Here is a 24,881-nt window from a genome sequence, read left to right as displayed (position 1 = left end):
AGAGCATTGACTTATAGTCATATTTGCATACGAACTACAGGTGTTAGTTTCTTCCAAATTTGTCGTGAGTTGGACATTGACCAGTACTGTGGTTAGGTGGGCACGTTGTTCAAATTAGTCCTTGGCTATTGTGTTGTTATCTGTCTCCCCCGAATCCACTTTGAGTAGGATGCAGCCATCACGACCAGAGATATCCATTACCACCACCCCTGGTGGTTGTCACTTGAGCAGGGTTGTGGGAAATACAGGTCGGGTTGGGGGCAGGGAGCACACCGCCACAGTAGGGAAGTATGGGCAAAACAAAATGTCTGACTGGCCTTCTGACAGTGGAACAGAAAGATTCTGTGCTGAATTAGGGTTACTGACCTCAAGTACGAATGGAAGACACTTGCTCAAGAGATCAGGAATTAAGCAGCACACAGAGCTTATTGTGAGCTTTCAGTACAGGAGAGAACTGTAGTCTTGAAGAATAAACTATTTTTATGAACGGAATAAGCTGTCTTCCTATTTTTTTTTCTTTTTCTTTTTTTTCTTTTTCTTTTTTTTTTTTTTTTTTTCCCCCCAAAGTAGCCTTCTTCAGTCAGCTGGTGGAGCAGCAGTGACATACTGTGGCTGATTTTATAAATCACAGTTCCCGACTCAGGAAGATGACTCATGTCTTGGGATGTTTGGAGACATGAAACAACGCCTTTTAAACCAACCTTACTATAAAGTGGAAATAAAATACAGGACACAATTTCAGTTGAAATAATGTACATTTGGGACAACAGCAAGTGTGATGAGCAGTAAAGTCTTTGAGATTTTTATCATCAAGTTATCATAGTTTGTTGTGTTAGCAGTTAGTATTTTGCTTATTTATGTACTGAGCAAACTGTTTTTTTCTTTTCTACCCCCTCTCCACCTCACCCCCCACCCCCAGGCTGGGCTATATGAATTCTGCCAGCAAAAATCCAGTGATAATGACCAGTAATGAATCAGAAAACAGTGAAGGAATAAAAGAATCATTGTTTGATGTTGTGAAAGAAACTGCAGAACTGAAAGCTCCCCAAGATGGAAGTGATTGTTCCTTTCTGACACTGTTTGAAGATGAGAGCCAACCAATCCATAATAATCCTTCCACAAAGCATTTTAATCCTTTTGTTAACCAAAGCAGTACTGCCATTTTTTTCATTGATCCTGATGATAGAAATCAAATGACTAACAGAAATTATCCTTATGATACTAGAGAGGCTTATCCTGCAATCAATACAAAAAAAAGTTCTGTAGACAGACACCTTGAAGGCATTTTCACAGCTCCAAAACAGGTTTTACTTAAAAGTAACAATGCCTCAAGTGCAAGCTACAAGAATACCAGTGGACTTCATAAAACCCACCTGCAGGACTGTCATGAGGGACAGCACTGCTTCATACCCTCTGAAAAGAAAGAAAAACCTGCAAACCTTGAAAAAAATGGTGCGTGTCATTATTTTAAGGACATATATTCTGGGTTTTATTCTCCTTTTAAAGACATATGTTTTTATAACCAGAGATGTGTCTGTCCTGACCAAAAACCATGTCATGAGTCTTCAGAATGCAGCAATTTAAAATTAAAAAGAGCCCATTTTAAATCCAATTATTTAAATTATTTTTAAAAGTTCACGGAAGCATTTATTTTTAAATTGCATTTATGTGATTGCATTTTAAAATCAAGGTTTACTTCTTTATTTTAGAGTCATTTGCTTATCATCACGATCAGCAGATTAACTTAAAGGAGAATGTAGAGAACGATTCAAGAAAAAAAAGGTGAGTGCCATAGAACTTATCAATCATCTACACACTAGTGGTAACTGCAGAGACCTTGCTGAACTGGAGAAATCCTGCTAAGAGGATATGAAGGCAAAATTCCAAAAGGATTACTGAGGACCCAGTTTTCCCAGTAAAAATAGTAGTCAATAATGAGAATAAATTTATGCACAGGTAAGTCTTTTATACCATTGTTCATCTGTCTATAACAAGTACAGAGAAAGGCTGTTTCATGGGGCAATTCTGAGTCCCTGAAGTTAAGCTGTTGCTCTGACTTGCCCTCTAAAAGACCCTGTCTCCTTCCACTGATTACAGAGGAAGTTAGTGTCTCCCTGGACTAAAGTTAGCATATGCGAGTGCCCCATGTTTTACAAAACAGTTTTATTAAAGTCTCTGATCCATAACACCTTCCATTTTACAAAGCAGTGCTATCTTCTGTCATCTCTCATATTGAAGCTCACTGTGTTTCAACAGAAGTGAAGTTTGTGAAAAACAGATTCTTGGTGTTACATCTCAGGTTCAGAAATAAGTTCAATGCTCTCAATAGTGGGAAGCATTTCATGGTTACTGAAGAAAAAATAAAAATTGAAGACAAAAATGTCACCAGTAATGATTTTAATTCAGAAAGAAAATAAAAGTACAGGAGGGGAAATCACTTACCAGAGAACTCTGTGTTTGCATCCCTCAGTGATGATGAGTCTGTGAAAGAATCAGCCTGGAGACAGAACCAGCTCTTTGGATTTGAAGAGGTAACTTTTTAAAGAGACATAATTTTTGTCAAACCTACTGTTTGTACCATTCATTTGAGATGGAGAAGGAATGTCCGCAGCAGTTAGAAGCTGAATTTAGCTTCACTGAATTCACTTCTGAGGAAGTTCCTTTTTTGTCATGGTCTATGTAAGGAATCCAGAAAGAACAGCTTCTAGTGAAGTCGTTCAGATAGATAGCCCTTTCAGGCTGTCATTTACATCGTTTGATTCACACCTAAGCTGATGCCTAAAATACATTGTGCAAAAGTTACACATTAACCCTTAGGATCAGATTCTGCAGGCAGTGCCCAGACATTATAAGGAGGACACTTCAGTATTGTAAAGGAGCTTTATGCCAGTATACATATAAAGAATATTTTATATATTTTGCCTGTAGAAGTCACGCAGGTACATGCAGTATTGCTCAGCGGTTTTGTACCTCTTAAAATACTTTGCAATACAGTGCAGTAATACAGAAACTGAATGTTCCTCACCCGAGGAGCTGATCCAGCTGAACACTCACTATTAACACAATTATTTTTAAAAGTTCACAGCAGCACAAGAGAAAGAGTATAAGTTTGGAGTGAGTTCAAATCTTCACAAGGTGGAGAAGGGTTAGTACCATTTATACATTATTAATTGAAAAATCAGATTTTTCTTTACATGTGAAACTGAAACAGTTACTTTTAAATCCAGGGAGAAGTGTTTTGACCTTTTTAGGATGTTACATTTGATGAGGGCTTGTATTTTTGATTCACACAGTACTGTTTAAAGAAGACTAGCATTACCAGGTAACTAAGAACTATCTGTGTTTGCTTTTCCTTGAAGAGGTAAATTCAGGTTAACTTCTCTCTGGTGAGTATTACACACATATTTTTCATTGTCCCATTTCCTCCAAAGTTGTCCCCTAAACTGAAAAGATAGCTCTGAAAGTCGGGGTAACTGCTAAAAATAATATAAATCCACAAGAGAGGTCAAGAGTATTATCTGAACACCATGACTCAAGTTTACTAACATCATCATATAGTAAAAGTGCCAAGTAAATGCCGGTAATTTTATTTCCTTCTGTTCCTGCAGACCTCTGTTGATCAGAAAAAATCTTTGACATGTTTTTTGTATTAATTAATATCTTCATTAGATGTTTGACATGTGCCATTTTACTGGTCCAGTCTTTACTAATATTTATTCTCTCCCACTAGACTATATGCTGTCATTCCACATGTGAACAGAGTGAGAGGAATCAGCAGGGAGACCCCACATCCTTTCTGCTCCCTCATTAGCTGTAGGGCTCAGCTGTGCTGGCTGTATTGCAGAGCAGAAGAGCTCCTGAGGGCCTCCAAGAGAAAAAGATGTAACCTGCATGGCAGCCAGTGTGTGCAGGGAGTTTGTTGTGGTCTCTCCCCGCCCTTGCTCTGCAGAGTCTTTCCTCGTTTTGGGTAGCACATTTCTGCTGCTGGTGTAGGCTGCTGATTAACAGCATAGCTGAAGCTTTGGGGCACCCGTTGCACACTTTCTGTTAAGACATGTTGTCTCGAGAGGAGAAGAATTGGCTATTGCCAAGAACTAGATTGACCTCGCTAACACTTCATTCTTTAAACAGTACCTTAAAATTGCATCAGCTGTAGTAATGTTTAATTCTACGTGCTGTACTTGAGAGTTGGATGTTTGGGGAATTTTTGGTGAGTAAGCTTTCTTTCCTTTTCATCTCATTTTTCAGATGTGGAGTCATCAGTCAGCAGCCAGTCTCCCTGTTACTCGCCAAGGCAGACAGAAAGCTGCTTCAGCTCTAGTCCTGACATGGTGTGTACTGCCCCTTTATGGCTTTGCAGGGTACATTTGAATTATATCTGTATGCCTGAGTGAATCTAAGGGTGGATGTAGCTGGAATCTTATTTATGTTTTTGTTTTGTACAAGGCAACTTCAAGGCAACAAGACAAGAAAAGATTAGCTGTAAATTTTCCTAAGTAGTTTAACAGACATGTGGTCTGGTCTCTTGATAATACCAGGCCTTGTGGAATTACAGTAAAGTGACTTCTGTATTCTTCCTTGATGTATAGCTACCTCGCATCACATGTCTGTAAGGCAGGTGGATTTGACACACCGTGTGTTTTCAGCCATTCTTGAACACCAAAATGCCACAATGTAAGAATATAAATTCTGTGTGCAAGTGAAGGTCTGCCTTACCCACCTTCTCTTCAACAACGGCCACAAGTACACCCTTGGAGAAAGAATTTAAAAAACCAAACAAACAACCAAAATCTGGCCTTTCTGTTTATTTAATTAACTTGGTCATCAATGTAGTCCTTAGTTATTGAACTATTTAAACAGTTGCATTCACACAATTCTGTTCAAACAGTCTGAAGAGGAAGACACAGCCAAAAAGAAGGAATATCTGAACAATCAGTCCTTGAAGATCAGTGATGCCAACCTAGTCTCAGGCTCAGCAAGCACAGAGCGCCCCAAGACCTCTCACACCAGACCTCTCCAGCCCAGCAGTACTTTGACTAGAGAAGCAGCAAACCATCTTCAGGAGAAAAGGTCTATTTTATGTGCCACAGAGGAGGAAAGTAAAAACCAGCCCGCCCCATCTGAGGGCAGCTCCTTACACCAAGCTCTCAAAAGAGGGCATGTCACTCGCAGTACCCGCCGTGATGTTTGGTCGCAGACTGAGAGCTCTGTTCCAGAAGCAGAGAAGGTGGATGTTGCCACCCAGTGTGGCAGGATGCGGGTGTGCAGCTGTGGGGGCTCCCGCCCCTCTGCCCGCAGCCCGGGGGGGGTCCCTCCTCCCAGCACCGCGGGCACCGCTGGAGGGCACGAAATGCCGGCCCATGAGGGGCTGCAGCCTGCGGGCACGGGCAGCGCGGCCGCAACAGCGGCGTTTTCTGCTGAAGCCGAGTATCTGAGCTTGGCTGGCAGGAGGACTCTAGAGGTGCTGAATTACGTTAATATAATGAAGGAGAGAGATAAGCACTGACCAGCTAGAATGGCATGTGAAGAATAGAGAAGTTTTGTCCTGTTCTCAGTGTGTTTCATTTAACTGGCATATCTTGATTTTTCTAGCCTGGTTAGACAAAATATTTGTTTGCTGTTTGTTTGCTTTAAATTAGTATTAACTATAGATCTCTATCTACTGACTGCTGCCTCTAAGTATGGATTGCTATAGATCTCTAACTGTTAACATAGGATTTTACAATAGCCTAGTAAATGTAAACCTTAGGCATTAGATTGGCGTCCCCACTGTATATCCACAGGATTCTGTAGGTTGGGATTGACTTTGCTTCTCTTGAATGTAGTGGAAAGAGTCTGTTTCACTTCAAAACATATTTGATGTGGCTCTTAGTTCAGAACTGTTGTCTGATTCTTATCCATTTTAACAGACAAGCTACCCACTGCCATATGTTTGTCCTAAGTACAAAAATGGAAAACAACAGAAAATCTACATCTGCACACATAGAATGTAACTTTAAAAGAACTAACTTATTAATTTTTACCAAAAAAAAAGCTTAATTTTTCCTTCCATAGCAGTTCTACTGATTCATTATGTGGCTATTAATACTGACAAATCTTTTATGTGTTCGTATTTTGCCTGCAGATTGAAAATTTGAAATGCTTTCATCTTCATTTCAGTATTTGTGTGAAGCTACAACTTACAACAAATAAAAGTTTCTGATAATATTGTTTCTAGGTGATATTCTTTCCTTCTAAGAAAGTTCCTAGTAAAGGCGTCAGGGAGATTCACTCTGTTATTGACATCTTCCACTTGTATATCCATACACTTTTACTTCCATACACATCTCTCTCTCTCTGTAGATGTTACATGTGTGTGTGTGTATAAAAGTGTGTGGTGTACATGCTGGCATTAGCCGGCTGGCTGCGGGCAGGGATCCTGTTCATTACAAATGGGCTTGGGCAGAAGCTATGCTGGAGACTATAGCTTAAATAGTGCAGGAGATTTGCTTTTATAAGGTTAATATATTATATTTTCTCCCTTGGAGACAGCTGTTAAAGGATTCACTGCCTTCATTCTCACCAGGTCAGTTTCTTTTATTTCTACATTTTGTAATAAAAGGTTTTGTGGATGAAGGGCTGTGTGTCACCCAGCCCTGATGAGACCCGTCACCATTCTTTGTCTCCATTATCATGATCAAAGTAGTGGCTGTGCTGGCTTTTTTTTTTTTTTGCTGGCTTTTATTTTTGAAGATAAGAGCCCATTTTAAAAGAAGGTCTACACTGCTCAACAGTTTGCAAGTTTATGGCTATGCCATTTTAAAAATAGGGTTTCAGAAATTTCAGCAGACTTTTCTGTACTTGGAAGAAAACAGCATTGTCTTTTATATATACAAATTGCATACATGGGAAGTGGTTTGCACAGCTGGACTTCTGAAACGTGTAACTATCATTTAGCCAATTCACTGCCCACTTCGTAAGGCTTGACATAAGCAGATTTTCTTTTTTAGGTTGACTCAATTTATTGTTAAAGTGAGCTCCCAAGTAATTTTTTCATCTGAAACGGCAATGCTCATCTTCTTCACAGGAACTATAATTTATTTGAGTAACAGCTATGATTTGCTGAAAGCTCAGCCATTACCTGGGGTTTGTAAGGCACCGTTGTTCACCCCGCGTTACGAAGCCCGTGCAGACTGTGCCACACCAGCAGCCGCCCCTGCTGCCCGGCGTTAGGACACCTCGAAGGCAGGCGTTTTCCTGGCAGTCCCCCATGCCTGGTACATACCTGTTGGCCTTCCCAATGGCGAGTGTCCAGCGTCACGGCCCTCCTCACCGGGACTGCCCGGCTCGCTTGGTCTGCCAGCCTCCTGCAATATGCCATGGCAGAGGCCACGTCACAGCTAAAAGCTCCAGCATTGTACATTTGAGATCTGAGGCGTTTTATTAGACTGGCAGATGTAAAATTGTCACATGGCCAGAGCGTTCTCCGGTGGCTGTGCTTAGAGAGATGCTGAAGTGGCCCAACCCAAGGCAAACTGCCATTAACTTGCAATGGAAGTTACGCTCCTGATTTCTGGCGTCGGTGCTGGGACTTTTGAATTTTATTTTGTTTTACAGTGAAGTGAGGTACCCGAGTTCAGGCAGATACTCATGATCTGCAGAACTACCCTCTGAGCGGAACATATTACCAGTCTGCTCGTGTGACCCTATGGGACAAAGAGTGCAGGTCAGAACTGGGAAAAGAGAACTGGTTGCACAGTATTATGTATATGTGGGGGCTTTCAAATGAAGCAATACCTCCTTATTAAGTTATCTCTCATACCTCTCATAATTTAGAGCCTTTCAGTAGGTAAAGCTTATTTTCACTTCGGTCACTAATATAGAAACTCTCAAAATCTGTCCGGTTCCAGCCAGGTTTCAGCCTAGATTGCACCATTTCCCAGTAAGGGCTGAAATTACGCTGCTCAGTGCCAGACACCCATTTTCTGACTGGCTGTACATCAGAGCTGCATACATGTCTCAAATGGGATAATTCAACACTTGGGATATGTCAATCACCGTAGATAATCATGTTCCAAAGCCTCTGGATGAGAGTGTATAGAATCCAATTACCTTATGATTTTTACCTGTAATTGCAAATCAATCAGAAGAAAGAAAACTATCTTTGTAGTGGTATGTGTGCTGGCAATGATTATAAATAAGGTAGTGTGCTCTTTTTAGCCACTAGAGAAGTATTTTAAAGTATTTATGTTACTATTATTGCATTAGAAGAGAATCATGCTTTGTCCTTATCTCGGTGCCAATCTTCCCCTCTGCTCAGGTGCTTTCTCTCACCTGATTTTTTTGTAACTTTTGGGAAGAGCTGAGTTTGGTTTAACAGGAATCTCCTCTCGCTCTCAGCAGTAGCCTCAAATCCAGCTTTCTTCACTTGCTACTTCAGCAGCCGATGATATTAATCCACCGATATTTGTAACCTCCAGTAATGACCGTCATCCCACTATACACATCCAGGCACCACCAGCTTTCTCTGAGGCAATAGCATAGGCAAAGAGGTTCCTTTTTCATCCATGGTAATCTTCCTCACAGTGTGCTAAGCCTCCAGGGAGGCCACAGAAACGTGTATGGTTTTAACTGTGTTTGGTAAGCAACAATTATAAGTTGAGTTTTGTTGGGGAAAAGGACAGAAGGGTGCCTGTAGTTAACTGAAGACTGGGAGCATTGGTTTAACGGTGGCACTTGAATGCTTCTAAATACAGATGGAAAGAAAGACTCACCGAAAACATTACCCTAAGCTTCAGTCAGAAGCAGTTTCAATATGCAGCTGGTAACCTTTATTCCTGTAAAATCAGCTCTTAATTACAGTAACCTGCAAGGTAAGGTTTTCTGGGCAAGCACCAACAGAAATTTTGTTTCATTAATGGGTCAGTTTATTGCTGGATGTTATTATGCCAAGAGCCTCAACAAACTTTGTAGAAATCCTTATTTCATTTTTGTGAAGGATTATCATTGTAGGAAATGAGAAGCTTAAGTCTTCATACAAGTGATTATTTCTCAGGTGGAAAGTGTTTGTGAATTGGCTTTTTAAGGGTTTTAGCAGACAGCAGATTCAGGAAGGATGAGTTTCCTGGAAAAAATACTCAACTCCCTGCATCCAATGCCTCATCTATCCCCACAAAAGAGAATGACCTTTCTGCAATGCTTCTGCAGCCTCTTTTCACTGACAGCCTCTGATGGGTTAGAGGCGACAGTCCCAGGTACCCAAATCGGAGCTTGCTGCTCCAGGGCTGGTGATACCGAACACCAGCAAGGTCTCATAACTCTGTGAGCGGAATACCAAACGCTCACCCTCTCTCCTAGACACACTGCTGTAAATTCACACCTTACACCTCAACAGCGCTCGCTCTGGATGCTGCAGCTCTCTGGATGCGAAAGCCAACAGAGACCAGCTTGCAGTGAGCTCCCGCGCAGCAGGCAGGCAGCTGCAGAGGGTGCTGATACACCGGCTGCATGTGGAATCTTGGGCTAAAAGACAGAGTCAGTGGAGATGAGGCAGGAAGCTGCAAGAGGGCTCCTGTTATATTTAATAGAGCTGAGATAAAACATTTCCAAATCAACTGTTTGTGCATGCTTGCAGAGAGAGGGCTGTGATTTACTGACGCTGTGTCACACTCAGCACACAGGGACTGGCCTGGCGAAAGGACCCAGAGCTGCAGCTGATCATGGGACAAGCCAATACATCGCACTGCAGAAGGTTAACTCTGTTCCCCGGGCTAGAGTAATTCTCAGGAAACAGGAGGTCTGGAAGGACATTTGCTCTCCAGAGAACCTGCACTCCAAATTTTCAGAGAACCCCAGACCAGCTGAGGCTGTTGGGGATCCCTGGAGCTTGCCGTGTCCAAGCCCTGCTTGGATGCTCTGAGCCATGACTGGCTGCTATCACCACACACCTGGGCTGAGGATGGAGGGACAAATCGTGCCAGGTAGGTGACGCCAGAGAAGATGTGCCTGCTCACAGTGGCTGCTGCAGAGGCAGCCGCTGCCTGCAGCGGTTTCCTCCCTGTGCTGTGAGCAAGGCAGGAGCCCGGGGCTGGAGGAATGAGACCTGGGGGTGCGTGAGGAACAAGGCTGGGTGCTGCTGCCCTGCCCCCACCTCCTGGGAGCACATCTCCTGCCTCCGCTCACCACGTTTCCCCTCAGCAGTGAAGAGCAGAGGTATTTCACCCTGACACCAGCTGGTCCCTGAGTGCCACAGCCACAGTGCGTGGCAGCCCCGCAGCGGTGCATCGGGGCGTGGCTAACAACGGGCACAGATCGCTCGCCCACCAAGGACCTGGGGGGTCCCGCTGCCCTCAGTGTCTCCCTGTGAATCCCACCCACCATAATGAAAGCTGACATATAGAGATAACATAAAAGCTACCTCAGCTGGTACCAGGCTGGGGGTGGCAGTCATCCACCACCTAGCTTACAAAAACTTTGCTTGCTCTTGAGTTTTTCCATCATTTTTAACAGCCCATGAGAGGAGAGTGGCAGGAACACCAGCACCAGCCCCACCAGCTCCAATACCACATGGTGCAGCCGCCTCCCCCTCTGCCCCCCAGCCAACCTCAGGGCTATGGGTACCCCAAATGCCAGGAGGGCAGGGGGGAAGCCACATGGCATCAGAGACCAGCTCTGACTGCGGTGACAGGGCACACTACCGTATTAGACACCCTGGACAAAACGAAGGAGCTCATCAGGAGCAGTCAGATGGGGTTTGAAAAGATTAAACCAAGCACCAATTTCACAGCAAGGCTTACTCCAAAGCACCACTTCCCAGCGGGGACCAGGCCACTCGCTGCAGGCCACGACTGCCACTGTGGGGGTGGAGACATCAGCTGGTGTTTGCAGGACAGCATGTTATGTGACTGCCGACAACCTCCCCTTCCACAACCGCAGCAATGCTAAGTGACGCTGACTGAAGGTTTCAGACGGACAATCTGCATGAGGGATTTGGCGACAGCTGGCCGGGGATGTGGGGCCTCAACAGCCTCAGCTGTGGAAATGGCTTTGAGAAGAAGGAAAGCTGTGTGGGTGGGAAGGCTGCAAATGCCTCAGCACTGCCCAAGGGGAAGAGAGACACGTGTAAGACAGATCAGGCAGGGCAGCATCAGCCCTGAGCATTGTAATACAAACCCCCCCACAGTTCTGGAGAAAAGGACTAAAATGCAGTTCAGCTGTGCTACAGCTGCCTGTTCAGCACCCACACTTCATGCTTTGCCTGGTGAAGTCTGAACCAGTCTAGTCCATGCCCCTCACTGGGGTTTCTGGGCATGCTGGGAGCCTTTGTCACACTGCTGGGGTGCTGATGTCCCCTGTCACCTCCAGGAGCTTCACCGTGCTCCTCCCTCCAGGCACCCACGCAGCAGCTGGGGAAGAGCTTTGCACAGGCGCCTGGTGAGGACCTCTTCCTTAGGAGACTGGAGGATCGCTTCATCAGTTATCTGGGAGCGATGATGAACTATGCCAGTAACAAGATCAGGGAGATGGTGAGGAGCAACACTGACAGGCTACAAGCAAATAATCAGCAATTGGGTCCATTTAAACAAAATGCACCACAATGTCCTCAAGCGTGTGGGCACCCTGCTAAGAAGGAGAAGGGCAGGACATGATGGCAGAGCAGGGCTTGGCCTAGAGCGCGGTGCCGAGGGCCCACCCTGCTCACCTGACTTGTCACCGTGCACGAACCAGCAAATGTGTCTGGGGACAGGGAGCTGGGCATGGGAACCGGGGGTAATTCTCTCTACATATGTGGTCTTGATAGATTAAGCAGTTAACAAACTGCAGTGCAATGTTCCAGAAATATTAAAAAAACCTGAAGAACAAGCCTATGAATATCTGAGATCCTGGGAAAAAAAACACCTTTTAGAGAGAGATTTAGACCATTCAATCTACTTATCAAAAGATCAAAAGGAAAACCAACTTCTGCGTAGAAATGGCACCGCAGGGAGCAAATACAGGCACCAAAGGACTCCGATGCGGTTGATCTACCAGAAGGTGACGGTGCCCAGTACCTGTCCTCTTGCCCTTGAAGGGGAGAGGGGGACAGCAAACAAGGCTCTCTGGTCTGCAGGGTGAGACATCCCGGCTCTCTTCTCACTTAGTGCTCAGCTGGCACGAAGGGACTGGCTCTGGAAAGCGACACTGCGTCTGACTTGCTCAGGCGCAGCAATCCATGCTGAGTTGTTCATGCAGAAGCTGCTGCATCCTCAGCCCAGTGCCCATCTTCCATCTTTGCTTCCCTCCACTCAGGACAGCTTTGACACTGTCCCCTGTCATCATGTGGTGGTGTGGCAGAGGCACCATGTCGCCACACTCGCCACGCGGACCATCCCCCAGACCTTATACCCTGCTTCCTTCCTCCAACCCCTCCTAGAGATTTGCTCCTTGCTCTTTCTGTCCGTGTTTCCTCAGCAACCTGATCCAATCTCAGTTTCACATATCACCTTTGTTACAAAGTTTAGCTAATCCAGCCCCCTCTGCTCTCAAACTGCTGGTGCATCTCCAACCACCTCCCTGAGAGGCCCCAAAACCCTCACTGCTCCTTCAGGCGTAGAACTTCCCCACCTCTCCATCCACTTTCACCACCTTTGGTGAAATTTAAGCAAGTGCATAAACTCTTTCCAACAGGGATGGGCATGTGGTTCACTGCTTTGTTGGAAGGGGGGGTGCCTTAAGTTTTCCTTCTCACATCTGAGTCCCGCTCCAATGGATGTGCTCCCTGGCACCAGTGCACTGCCTCTTCTACTCTCCTTGCGCTATGCGCAATTCCTGCATCTTTGTGCAGATCTGTTTACTCAGCATGAGCTTCTGAACAATAATCCAAAAATTAGGGCTTGCTTGGAAATTTTTAATTTCCCTGTCCCCTCTTCTACTTGCAATAAAATGCACCTAAGCCCATCCCTGAGTGGTGATGGTCTTAATGTGGGCAGGTAATTTTGGATGCGTGCTCCTCTTTCTTCCTTCGTACAATACACATCTTAACTGCTCTGTATAAGACAGCCTGCTTTTATTTTCAGCATTATGGATTCTATTATAGCTTTCATGGGATATCACAGTACCCAAACTCAAGAGTGTGCTAACTAAGGCACAGGTCTCACTTGTCTGAAAAACAGATGGATCCTTGTATTCTCCTTGAAACCCAGACCCAAAGATCTTTAAAAAAACAACTCCACCTCCCTCCGTAAGTCTCTGAGGGGATTTGTTGCCTTTTTAAAATCAAAATCAAGATGCAGAAAATGTTTCTGGTAGTACTGCAGTTAACTCTCAAAAGGTAAAAGCTTTCCAAATTCCAGCTCTATGCAGAGCTTCTCAATTAACTACACACACACAGAGGTATTAGGTAGGTCACGTATGTTAAACAAGTGAGTGAAAACCTGCCCTGTAGATCAGCTAATGAACAGCCCCATGATGAGACTGGTGGAACTGCTTATGGCAAATGCACATAACTATTTCCCCACCGATTTCAGCTGGTTGCTTGATGGTTGAATGCGTTAATCTCTCCATTAGAAGAAGGGCTGAGATGCCATTCATTTTGGGTCAAACGAATTTGCTGGAAGTGAAACTGCAGCAGCTGAAGAGCCCAAGTACATTCATGCAAGGGAGCTCTGCGTGGGCAGCGGGTGGCTGGAGGGACACCACCTCAGAGGATGATCACCGGCAAGTCTCTTCAACCAGCCCAGCACAACTCAGCAGGGGACCACTGAGATCGGAGAAAAAGGACTTTTTTTTAAGCTTACCTTTAACTTCCCCACCTACTTCCTACAAACTGTAGCAGCCTTGAAAGCAAGCACCTCATGCCACGCACAAATCAAAGGCTGCGCAGCACTGTATGGATGACTTTGGTTCGGATGCGGCACCACCCAGCCTGGATGCCTGGGGGGTCTGATCCTGAAAACGCTCAAGAAAATTTGGGAGCACGTACTGCTACTGCCTGCAGTTCAGTTCTGCAGATGGTAGAATCCATTCAGCAGAAACCAATCCATCAGTAGTTGTTTTGTGATAGTAGCTAGAGCAGAAGGAAATGGGAGAATGCAAAAAAATTGAGTGTTTGACAGCAGAGCTACCAGCTTTTCATTATCCCACAAATCTGCCATGTGGTTTTGGTGACAAGTAATCTGAACCACAGCTACTCATCACCTTTATAAGCACTATCAGCCAGAAACCTAAAAACATAACCTGTCAGTACACAATTATTAGCTTCCTCTCTCCCCTCCCAGAGATAAGTGTCACCACAGATACCGGTTTGCCAAGCAGTCTCCCTCTGCCAGCATCTCCCCACCAGCTGTACTGCCACCGGCTGTGATCTCTCTGCATCCCAGACCAAAAGGCTACAGCTCTGTCAGAGGCAACTCTGGATCTCTCAAGGATTCCATTGTGGTACCTGTGGTAGGTGGTGGTAACAGGACCGATTTCCACTTGGTCTAGCAGGTGTGATTCCTCTGCCGCACTGGGGAGCGCAGCCAGGGCAGCCCCCAGCATGGCACGGCCAAGGTCGTGCTGCTCTTCATTAATCATTAAACTGGTTTAAGCTATTGTCTTAATAATAACACACAGAGTTAGGACACTTCCCCACTAGAAAATAGCAACTACTGCCCTTTCCCCAGTCAATAAGCAAGTCTGAAGGTATAAATTGCTGTCACAAAACTCGTCCTCGTCTGCGTTCGGGCAGGGGGCATCAAAAACCCATGGGGGGACATCAGGACAGTCGGCAGCTCTGCATACTGCATTCAGCTCTCCAAACAAATCCTCCAGGAAGGAAGGGACACTTCCAGTGTGCCATCATCACAGAAACACTATCTTGTTTGAAACACATCATATTAAGATCATATTCAAAGCTATTCTTACCCTTCACTTATTTCAGGCAAGCCCAGGGCTATTTTAGCTCGTTTTGCTAAGCAATGCAATTTTGCAATTCTAAAAGGCAACCCGAATACCCGAACAAAGGAAACCTTGAGAAAGATCCTGTAATTAAGTATCTCACCTTTTATTTTGTTCATTTACACTTCTGGCACTGACAATTCTTTGAAGATATTTATTTTTATGTAAAGACCAAACTTCATTAAAGCAATCAGAACAGAAGTCAATTAAATAATTTTACATCACTTTAGTTTCAGAAAATGTACAACACTTCCATACGTTATAGGCTTGACTGGTTGCAAAAGGAAATGGCACATATTTGACATGGTTAAGAAATGACTTGGACAACCCAACAATTAGTTTTGCCAAAACCTGTTTTGTACTGAATACTGTAACACGTGCCCAGGGATTACAGTATGCGTGATGGCACCACATGCATGTTATTATTCACCATGGAATTATTACTATCAATTTGGTCTCCAATAAAGTCTCAAATATTCTACGTAGAATTTGTCACAGAAAGATCGGCTTAACAGTTTTGTAGGGGTATGAGATTCATGATGGAAAGCAGAGACGTGACTCGTGCCACTTCCCAGCGATGCCCTGGACCAGCAGGACACTGAGCACATATCAAGCATATGAAAAATCCTATCGACTTCATGGGGACTGCTCTAACACTTAAAACTGAACAGATGGCAGGCGTGCGCTAGGCAGGGCCTGCAGTGTAATGCAGCATCCCAGCACCACAGAACCATCTCATTTCACACCTGCTGAGGATCCATGAAGTTTCTCCTGCAGAAGTGATGATGATGGTCATACATTCGGTCCTCTTCAAAGTCTATGTAATGTTTAAGGCAGCAAGAGAAATTTGCCTTTATCGTAACACTTCAGAAACCGATGTTTCCTTCAGAAATAGGAGGACAATATTCATAATCGGTGTGCCCCTTATTTATATAAATGTGATGGAAAGCCAAACCAAATTTTGACAAACTATCTCAACAGAATCAAGGAATGTAACTGAACTGGAGTTGAAGCTTTATAATTATACATGCCAGATCATCCACATGTAACATACTGTCTAGGGACAGTGTGAAAAGGGGGGGATTTAGACGAAATCTGTATTCTTGAGGCCTGATGCTGGTCAAACTTCCCCTGGCGTGAGTGAGCTCTACTGAAGCCAATGAGTGAGCACCTCTGATGAGAGGTGTGAGTACAATTAAAAACATGCTGCTGGTTCACACTAACGGGTCATTGTGGCTAAAGTCTATTCTCATATACAGAACTCTGGAACACTATTAACACCCATTTACAAAACACTACAGTGATGGTTATTGGCACATAAAAAACTCCTTCTCTATATGAAAACATACACAAAATAGATAAGAACTGCCATTTTTTTCAGACTTTTAAAATCTATATGTAGTTGCCTTTAAGGAGTTTTAACCCCCAGTATCACAAACAACAATATTTCTTTAACAATGTTCACCTAGATTTTACTGTGCTGACATTTGTAACACTGCCACAACCTAGACCACTTTGTGGAGTATGCTTAATTGTACTGTACACAAGGCGATGAAGATCCATAGAAAACCACTAAGATTTTTGCACAAAAATGTGACTTGTTAAAATCCAGAGAATGATTGAGTCACTTTATAGGCAGCAGCTACATGTAAGCTGTAAATGTTACCCGCAATAAAAACACATTTTGCCATAAAGCACATATTGTGGCATTATCTGCTTCTGGCCTGGTACACAAAGCGCAATTTTCTTCCCAATGCAGAGGAATGGGTTTGGTTAGCTTGACTCTCTCAGAAAAAAGTGCACAAATACCTTACTCTTTAAAGTGCTTTGCAGAACTGATTTCTACCCCGAGATCCCTCTATGCTGTTAAGACTCTGCCTCTTTCTTGCGTAGCAATGTTCCACTAACAAAGCCTCTCATGCAAGTACAAGTAAAATTTCAAGAAGACCGTGTTAGAAGAGCGTTGACGTTGAGAGTAGAAAGCTGGGTATAAAGCTAAGAAGTACAGGGTCTATCTTTTATTAGCCCACTGCGTGTCTGTGGGACTGTACCCAACAGCCTCATGGCCAAAGGAAAGACCCTTGCTCAGGGCCTGTAGCAGCCCCAAAAAGTAAAAACTTCTCTCCAGTGTTCAACCCGAGTGACTAAGGAGGGCAAAAGAGATTTCACCAAGGAAAAAAAGTACTAGCTTTGCAAACTCTATTGCCACATTCTCACTTCTGCGTAGGCACGGGAGAGGAGCACTTGTCCCTTGGTCCCACCATCCTTCACCCATGTGGGAGACAAGTCAGAGTCAGCTCCTTTTGGCTATGACACCCATCTCTACTGAAACATGACTTTGTGGGGCTTTTGATGCATCATTTCTTCCTTCTCCCCTCCCAACCCTAACTCCTACACCAGTGAAATACTGCATTTACCAATTCAAGCAAAAAGAAGTCTGCATTGGAACAATGATCCTTGGAATGTATCCTCTCTTGTCCTAGAATTTCTGACAGGACCGTCACTGCAACTCACAAGGTAGCAATGTCTATGAGCACGATCGATCTAAGGTGCACGTGTAGCAATGCAACTTCAGCCCTCCAAATGAGTCCTGGGGCCTTGCTTTATTTCTATGTCTCTTTTCAAAACAGGTTTGCTTCTCTTGTTAAAAGATGATTTTGATCAACAAAGTGACAAGGGGAAGAAACAACTGGCAAATATCTCAACCCCCCCAACACTTTTGAATTTCAACATGGTTAACAAACTACTACATGTGAATTAATATGAATTAAATTTAAAAAGATTAAAAATGCATCAGGACTTGTTTCTTTTATACTTGCCGTTAGACCACAACATGTAGAGTCGATAGATTAATCAGAATTAAAATACCTCAGTTGTTGTGTATAATCAATATGCCCAACTCTACCAGCAGTATTACTCCAGCATTCCTGATGCACAGAATACCTGAATTAAGTGTGCAGTCCTTGTGAAGAAACAATTTCACATCTTCTGCAGAAAGCTTTCAATAAAACGATATTGTGCTTAGACATACTATTTATGCTACTTGATAAATTAAAATCCTGTCATAAGAAATTATTTAGCTACATCATATTTTTATTCTTTTATCTGGAATGTTACTAAGTCTACCTTTAGCAAAAATCTCTTAAAACTTAAAATATGCACAAATATAAAAAATCTTTGCAAAATAGAAACATTTATTTAATTTTCTTCATACACTATAAATGTTCACAGATTCTAAAAATAAAACCCTAATTGCGTAAGATTAATTTCAAGTATTCAATCTCCTTTTTATTACACATGATGCTTGGTGCTAGGTTCTGTGTTTCTAAGGTATGGAATGTTGTTTTGGTGTAAAACAACCCTAAAAGGAGGGCTTAAACCCAACTCTCTGCAGGTGAGAAAGGGGGAGTGACAATAAAGAAGCCGATATATTTTGCACCCTCACAACCAGTAGCAATGATAAATAAAATGCACGTCTTTGAATCATTTTGCCTCCAGAAAAATGATGGATGGAAACCTTCAGAAAACTGCTTTCGGTAAGATTGAACTTGTGTGAGAAAACAAGCCCAGTGCTGCAGGCAACTGAGTGCTACTTTTGAGAACATCCGTGAAACAAGGCTGGCAGAGAGAGATGGTCTTCTGCTGCTAAAAAGCCCCAGCGCTGCCTGCAAAACAGAAGAGGCTGATCTTGTGACAGTGATCTTTGCAGTGACTTTGCTTTGGTTATGCCCAATAGATGCAGTGGTTTCCCCTACCTGCGGACACGAGTGCCATAAAGCATGAGGTCAGCACCGACATCATGCCAGCGCAGGGACAGCCTCTCTGGCTTACAACCTGCTCCAGCAAAACATGACAAGCAAGGGAACGTTCACAGGGGTAATGGTGAGCATGGGCTTATGCTTTTGGAGGGATCAGAACCATAAGTCCTTATTCTCAAAAGCCAGTAAATACCCACTTAACCCTGTCAACCACATAAGCACCGGTTGGGTGTTACACATCTATTCACACGCTGTGCTGGGTAATTAAACTGTTCTGAATAAGGGTCTTCAAACACACATTTTTCAGTTTCAGTAACAAAACTCCAAAAACTCTTTTGTTCTCATCTGTGCCAAGTATCCCTTTCTCTCATTTCAGGTACTGCACCTTTGGTGAAGGTTTCAAAGAGGTGACAGCCTAATGGGGACATCCCGTGGCGGGTGCATTTGCAGATAGGTCTGAAGACCTGAGCACTTTCAACAGCAGGTTCTTTCAAGCATAAAAATATTATATGCTTAAAGAGGAGGCAAGATGTAAGGCATGAGAATCCAGCCCTCTCCCTGCACAAGATGATGTTCAAGGTCAAGCCACACTTCGCAATGATTCATTTGAAACTACCTCTGTCCGCTATGCTTTCCCCTTTTAGTCCCAGTCAAGTCACAGAAGGATGCTTTAAAATGTTTTCTTTCAAAAAATATTTCTTTGATTAATGAAGTAAAAGAGAAAATAATGCAAAATACACCCAATCACTGAAGGTCAGTAATTGGAGAGTAAGAACTTCCCCCACAGAAGGTCAGATAACACAACGTCAGACTTACTTACAACAACAAAACCCCACATCATCCAATAAAAATAATTTAGTAACAAATGTCCAGTCTCAGTTTTGATAGTAATCCTACATTCAAAGTATTTTTCAACCCAAGAAAAGCCTACAAAGCAAATCTTTAAAAGCTATTGAACCCAACAACTTATTGAATCCTTACACAATGAAAAATAAATGTACTTTTACCACATAAACGGGGGGCAGCCCACAGGCAGAGGAGGTTTTCCACATTCTTTCATGAAGCAAATGTTTCAAAGATAAGAATTTGAATTGTTGATGCTTTCAAACTCGTATCTCTGAAGACTTAAAGCAGTGAGAACAGGGCAAGGAAAAAAAATAACATAATATTTTTATGTAGCTGCATAAAATTCAATTTGCCAAGGCAAGCAATCATGTCAAGTGAATAAAATCCCATTCATATTTTCATTACCATGCTAAAGGTAGCCAAATTTATTCTTGTGCCTGACATTTTCTTGACAATTTTGCAATGCTTCAGTATGGCAATTAATATGAGATGTAGATTTGTGCCCATTGCTACTATTTCTCTTTAGATCCAGCAAGACACTCTTTGACTAAGGGCATTTGAAGGAAAAATGTGCTGAAGGCAATATGATCGCAGAAGGCGCAGGACGGACGACCACTGTGCATTTAGCAGCACGAAACCTCTCCCCTCCTTTCCTTTCTTTTAGCTAATGATATTTTGTGTTCAAAACTAGACACAGCATGAACTCAAATGTTCAAATGCAAAAAAGGAAAAGAAAAATCTTTTTTCTGAACTAACTGAAGCCTCTACACTGTACTTAGCAATATATACCAGTTCATTTGTACGTGTGGCCACATACTTAGTTCCGTTTTCCTGCTGTCAGGTAGTTAATTGTGGCAGTTTCTCTCACAAACACTAACTCCTGACTGTAGTGTGTACTCAAGAGCAGCAGTGGCTAGATAACCTGGTGTAACACAGACGTATGCCACCCTAGTGAACCTCCACCCAGGTGAGTATGGCTCTCTACTTGTTATGTCAAATAAATAAAAATGGAAATTCTCTTAGGGTAAATTTGGGAAATGTTCCCTCTGATAGATATAGCAGGTATTTGTATTTTCCTATCAGTTAAACTTTTAAAATGGTTTCTGTTGCAGTAGCTTATGCATTCGTCATTCATTGTATTGCACAGCAGAGCTATTTCCTAGGCTGCTATGGGATGGGGATCCGACAGATGTCGGCTACTTTCTGATTAGCTACTCTATTATTTTCCCTTTTATCAGTATTGAAGATAAGGACAACCCCTGACCATCTAGGATAGCCTTCTGTATTCATCTGGTACAGTGCACCCTACTAAATTCTCGGGACGGTGCGATGTCGTGTACACTTGGTGAATTCACATAATTGTGGAATTCAATCCCTTTTGGAAGCCATTGCTTTCAGATATCAAGAAAACACTAGCATATTGAATTTCCTCCAAAATGGAGCATTTTTGAACATGAATGCATTTTTAACTAGACAGTAGAAAGGAGAACCAGACCAGAAGCAGGGCAGTGAGGTCATCAGAGAGCTGCTTTTCCCCCAGAAGGCTTTTAAATGATTAAATACATCAGCAGCTGAAAATTATTCCACATCAGAAGCATCATTGTCAGAAAGATGGTAATTACTTCCCTTCACCCGAATATACTCAATATACCGCCCTTCATCAGAATCTGACATACCACATGTACATAGCCTGTTTTCAAACAAAGATTCAATTTCCTCTAGTTTTTTCCCTTTAGTCTCAGGGAGGCAGCCGTAGATGAAAACCAGTCCCAAGGCAGCAAACCCTGCATAGAGGAAGAAGGCTCCTGCAACGTAAAACAATATGCACAGTCAGTTACTGAAGTTTCCATCCCTTCTCTGCTCCAGAGCAGAGGGAGCAGCAGAAGCAGCAGGCTGCAGATATCAAAGGAGTACGTAAAAGCAAAGGTGGGAGTGGCATTGTTAAAAGAACGAGCTGCGGGGCTGTGGGTGTAGGAGAAGGCTGCTTTATTGCATCATTCCACAACAGAGAGAATTAACAAAAGTAATTTCATTTCACACGGAAGATAATACATATCCTTTCTGGGCAAGTAGTTCTGCTGTTAAAATAAACAGTAATTAAACAGTTGCACACCTAATAAAACAAAGCAGATATAAAAGGCAAGAACTTTCTTAGTTTATCTTAACAGCAAAGGAAACACTAAGACAAGCCCCTAAAATGAGAAACTTTAGCAAAACAAAAATAGTCAGGATTAAAATAATGCTTGTGACTCTTATACCTAATTATTATTTAAAATTCCTCTGCAGAGACAATTAGCAGTGATAAAGAGCTCATTCTTCCCACCACCCACCTTACCTAGCAGGGCAGAGAAGGTACCAAAGGACCAACAAACATTTACCTGCCATGTGTTTCTAGACTGATGACTCAAAGGAATGACAAGTAGAGCTGAAAGGCTCTGTACTACTAATGATGTGAAGGTCACATCAACTCCCTAGCAGCTTAATGTAATTTAAATGACTTGTACTGGAGTGGCTGAGCAGTAATCTGACAAACACTCCACAGGCTCCAGCAGACAGGACTTAATCAACAGCTGGGAGTGGGGCAGTAGCATCTTACACAGCTATTTCTGCAAGGACTATCCAATATTGGCCTTGGATGCCATCATAAATTGGGAAATGGCAGATGCTGTCTCCTTAAGTGGGAATTGGCATATTTCACTAAGTCAAAAGTGGGTTTTTTCCAGCTCCCCTGTTTTAATCAGCTGTCTAGGTTCTCAGTTAAGGACAGAAAAAAATGTTTCTGATGAAAGCTGGACCAAACTATGATCCAGGAAGGTGGTATCAGGTCTCTTGTCTTACTAAACCACAGTGGGTTGAGAACACTGCATTCACAGTTGACTTTTCATAGCAAAACCGAGTTACGCAGATTCAGCAGAAAATCTATGCATCAGTGGTAGTACTGCATACACGGACACACGCTGTTTCTTACCATAGTACGTCAGATATTCAGCCGTATGCAGAAATGTCAGTGACACAAGCACATTGAAAACCCAGTTGACTCCAGAGGAACATGCGTTTCCAGTACTTCTAGCCCAAAGTGGGTAAATTTCAGAATTGACAGTCCAGGGCATAGGACCCATCCCTAAGAATTAGGAAAAAAGATCAATCTCAGTTTAATGGCTGGACTCAAAAGTAAATTTAACATGTAGCCTCACTATTCCACATTTTACCTTTATGATTTTTTAACTTATATGTGAAAACAAACATTTGCTTACCAGGTGCAAAGAAAATCAAGTACAAAATAAGGCCCAGAAGTGCTGTCCAAGAGTATGGAGTGGGGCAGAAATTGTATGCCCAAAACAAATCTTCCTTTTTGAATACTGTTTCATTTGAACACCTGAAAAATAACAAAAAACTTCGTATTAAAGAATTTTCAAAGAAATAGGTGGCATCTCAGTATAAACATGGCACATAATGCCTTATGAAAAGCTGACAAATGTAAAATTAAGATGAAAAAACTTCATGCCTGTTGATCTTTGAGCCAAGTTCTACATTCAGAGATGTGCTTTTTCCCAAGCCTGGTCTTAGGAAGAGTAACCCAAGAACATTCCTGAATTTAAACACTTGCCTTGTATCTACAGATCTTCAAATGACCAGTCTTTACTACTCAAGTGGTCATACCAAAACCAGAGAACGTTCATATGAATATCACACAGTACAAAAAGAGCTGTAGCAGCAGGACTTCGAGCTAAAGATGATGCTTGCAAGGATTTATGTTCAAATGGAAGTTAGTCCTTACGTCATTGATGAACTAACTATATGCTGCACGCTTCGGGTGTAATTAGTAATACCTACGGAGTGTGCCAAGGTTGAGTAAAGTTATAAGGAAAAGAGGCGCATACTTTCTTTTCTACACAGTGAAATAATTTAGAAGAAGGTAGCTTTTCTAATTATACAATAAAAATAAGAATCAAACCAGAAGTAAACCGTGCCTGAGCTACTAAAAGAAGACGTGTCTCTATTCCAAGGACAATGTGGAAATTACATTTCGAGGAACGGGCATAAAATCAGGTCTTTCCATCTGGCTGCTAACAATATATTTTAAAGGAATACTAGCAACTTTATTTTTTGTTATAATTTTTTTGCATTTTTTTTTTAAATTAGCATTTGTTTAAAGGGACAACAACTCATAACTGTAACTAGAGAAACTTTTCAGCTGCAACATCAATTGCTTCAGTTCAAAAACCATGCACTTTTGGGAGAGAAGACTTAGGCAGACACCAGCCCTGAGTGCTTATGTGAAGGATATGACCCTCTTGACAGTAGGAAAACCAGAATGAAGATGCCTGCAACAGGTGATAGCTGGGCAATGAGTGGCAAGATGGTGGAGCAACAGACACCCTGAAATGTTTCAGAGGACCTATGCAGTTGACTTTCAAAAGCAAATTCCAACAAAGCACTTCTCCTCTAACTTTTCTGTTAAGAAATGACCTGCCAGCCCCAGGTCAAACAGGAATGTGCTAAGCACCGATGGACAACCGTCACCACTCCTGGGACAGAAATCTTCTTTATGTTGGCATGGATGTACCAACAGGACAACATTTAAAGCAGGATATCACTGTGAAGTCCCAAACCCGATTTCAGGACAGATGGAAATCCAAAGCTCAAATATATTTAAAAGAGAGAAGTTAACCCAACAAATACCAGAAAAATGCATGTCTGAAACCCCAGTCAAACCCTAATGCTGCCTTAACGGCAGTAAGCTGTAAGATTTGCAGTTCTACCTCATACTTGAGCAGCACCTGAATAAGTGGAGCCAGCGTTCCCCAGAGAAATGCCAAGCCCTTGATGTGCTGCTGGCAAAGCAGCCAGTGCCGGTGTCCACCTTTCCTCCCTGCTGCAGCCCTGCCTTGCTGAGCTCCCCCAGAAAGTCCATCTCATCCAGTGCGTACAGATTCACTTTCAGTCTTGAGGTGAAAAACACACAGAAAATAGGCGAACTGAAAATCCCTCTCAAGGATAGGTCTCTCATGCCTGGATACAACAGGCTCACGGCCTCAGCTGTTGCCTGGCCACTGGTGTACCCATCAGCCTAAGACACCAGCAGCTTCCATGACAGAAATTTTTCACCTTTTCTCAGCCAAAAGTACTGCTGCCATCCTTGCCACTTCTTCATCTTGCTTCTAAGCATCACTCCAGGTTCCTCCTTCTGTCACTTTGCTCTTTCACGGCTCAGCTCAGCATCTCTTTCTATGTTACAAGTGCAAGACACGGATCATTCCCTGTAGGTGTCCACCCTGATGCTTCCTTACCACTCTATGTACTCCTCACCATGTGCAGGTTAAAACAGGTTTGAGCTGTGTCCCAAGTACAACACATATAGAAGACTGAACCGTGCTGGAG

The 24,881-nt window shown here is 42.9% G+C and overlaps 2 protein-coding genes across 3 annotated transcripts in view; one reads left to right on the top strand and one right to left on the bottom strand.

Annotated features, from left to right (window-relative positions):
- The window catches only part of REDIC1 (regulator of DNA class I crossover intermediates 1), a 29,904-nt gene extending 23,712 nt beyond the window's left edge, over positions 1–6,192 (top strand). The window contains exons 8-13 of the mRNA XM_074870011.1: positions 920–1,452; positions 1,710–1,782; positions 2,471–2,531; positions 3,079–3,145; positions 4,249–4,331; positions 4,889–6,192. Of these exons, the coding sequence (XP_074726112.1) occupies positions 920–1,452; positions 1,710–1,782; positions 2,471–2,531; positions 3,079–3,145; positions 4,249–4,331; positions 4,889–5,506 (1,435 nt within the window). The 3' untranslated portion in view covers positions 5,507–6,192. The remainder of the gene's footprint in view (positions 1–919; positions 1,453–1,709; positions 1,783–2,470; positions 2,532–3,078; positions 3,146–4,248; positions 4,332–4,888) is intronic.
- Positions 6,193–14,980: 8,788 nt separating this feature from the next.
- Positions 14,981–24,881, bottom strand: part of SLC2A13 (solute carrier family 2 member 13) — a 166,796-nt gene continuing 156,895 nt past the window's right edge. Inside the window, exons 8-10 of one of the 2 annotated variants that reach the window (XM_074870009.1) lie at positions 22,754–22,875; positions 22,468–22,620; positions 14,981–21,304 (exon numbers count right to left, since the gene is read on the bottom strand). In XM_074870009.1, the coding sequence (XP_074726110.1) occupies positions 21,078–21,304; positions 22,468–22,620; positions 22,754–22,875 (502 nt within the window). In that variant the 3' untranslated portion in view covers positions 14,981–21,077. Of the gene's footprint in view, positions 21,305–21,468; positions 21,578–22,467; positions 22,621–22,753; positions 22,876–24,881 lie in introns of those variants that run through there. The other variant, XM_074870010.1, reaches the window with a different exon arrangement.

The sequence above is a fragment of the Strix uralensis genome, chromosome 5 (genome assembly GCF_047716275.1).
Source record: "Strix uralensis isolate ZFMK-TIS-50842 chromosome 5, bStrUra1, whole genome shotgun sequence".
Classification (NCBI taxonomy): Eukaryota; Metazoa; Chordata; class Aves; order Strigiformes; family Strigidae; genus Strix; species Strix uralensis.
Note: the sequence above shows the minus strand (reverse complement) of the source record. Positions and strands in the feature narration are given on the sequence as shown.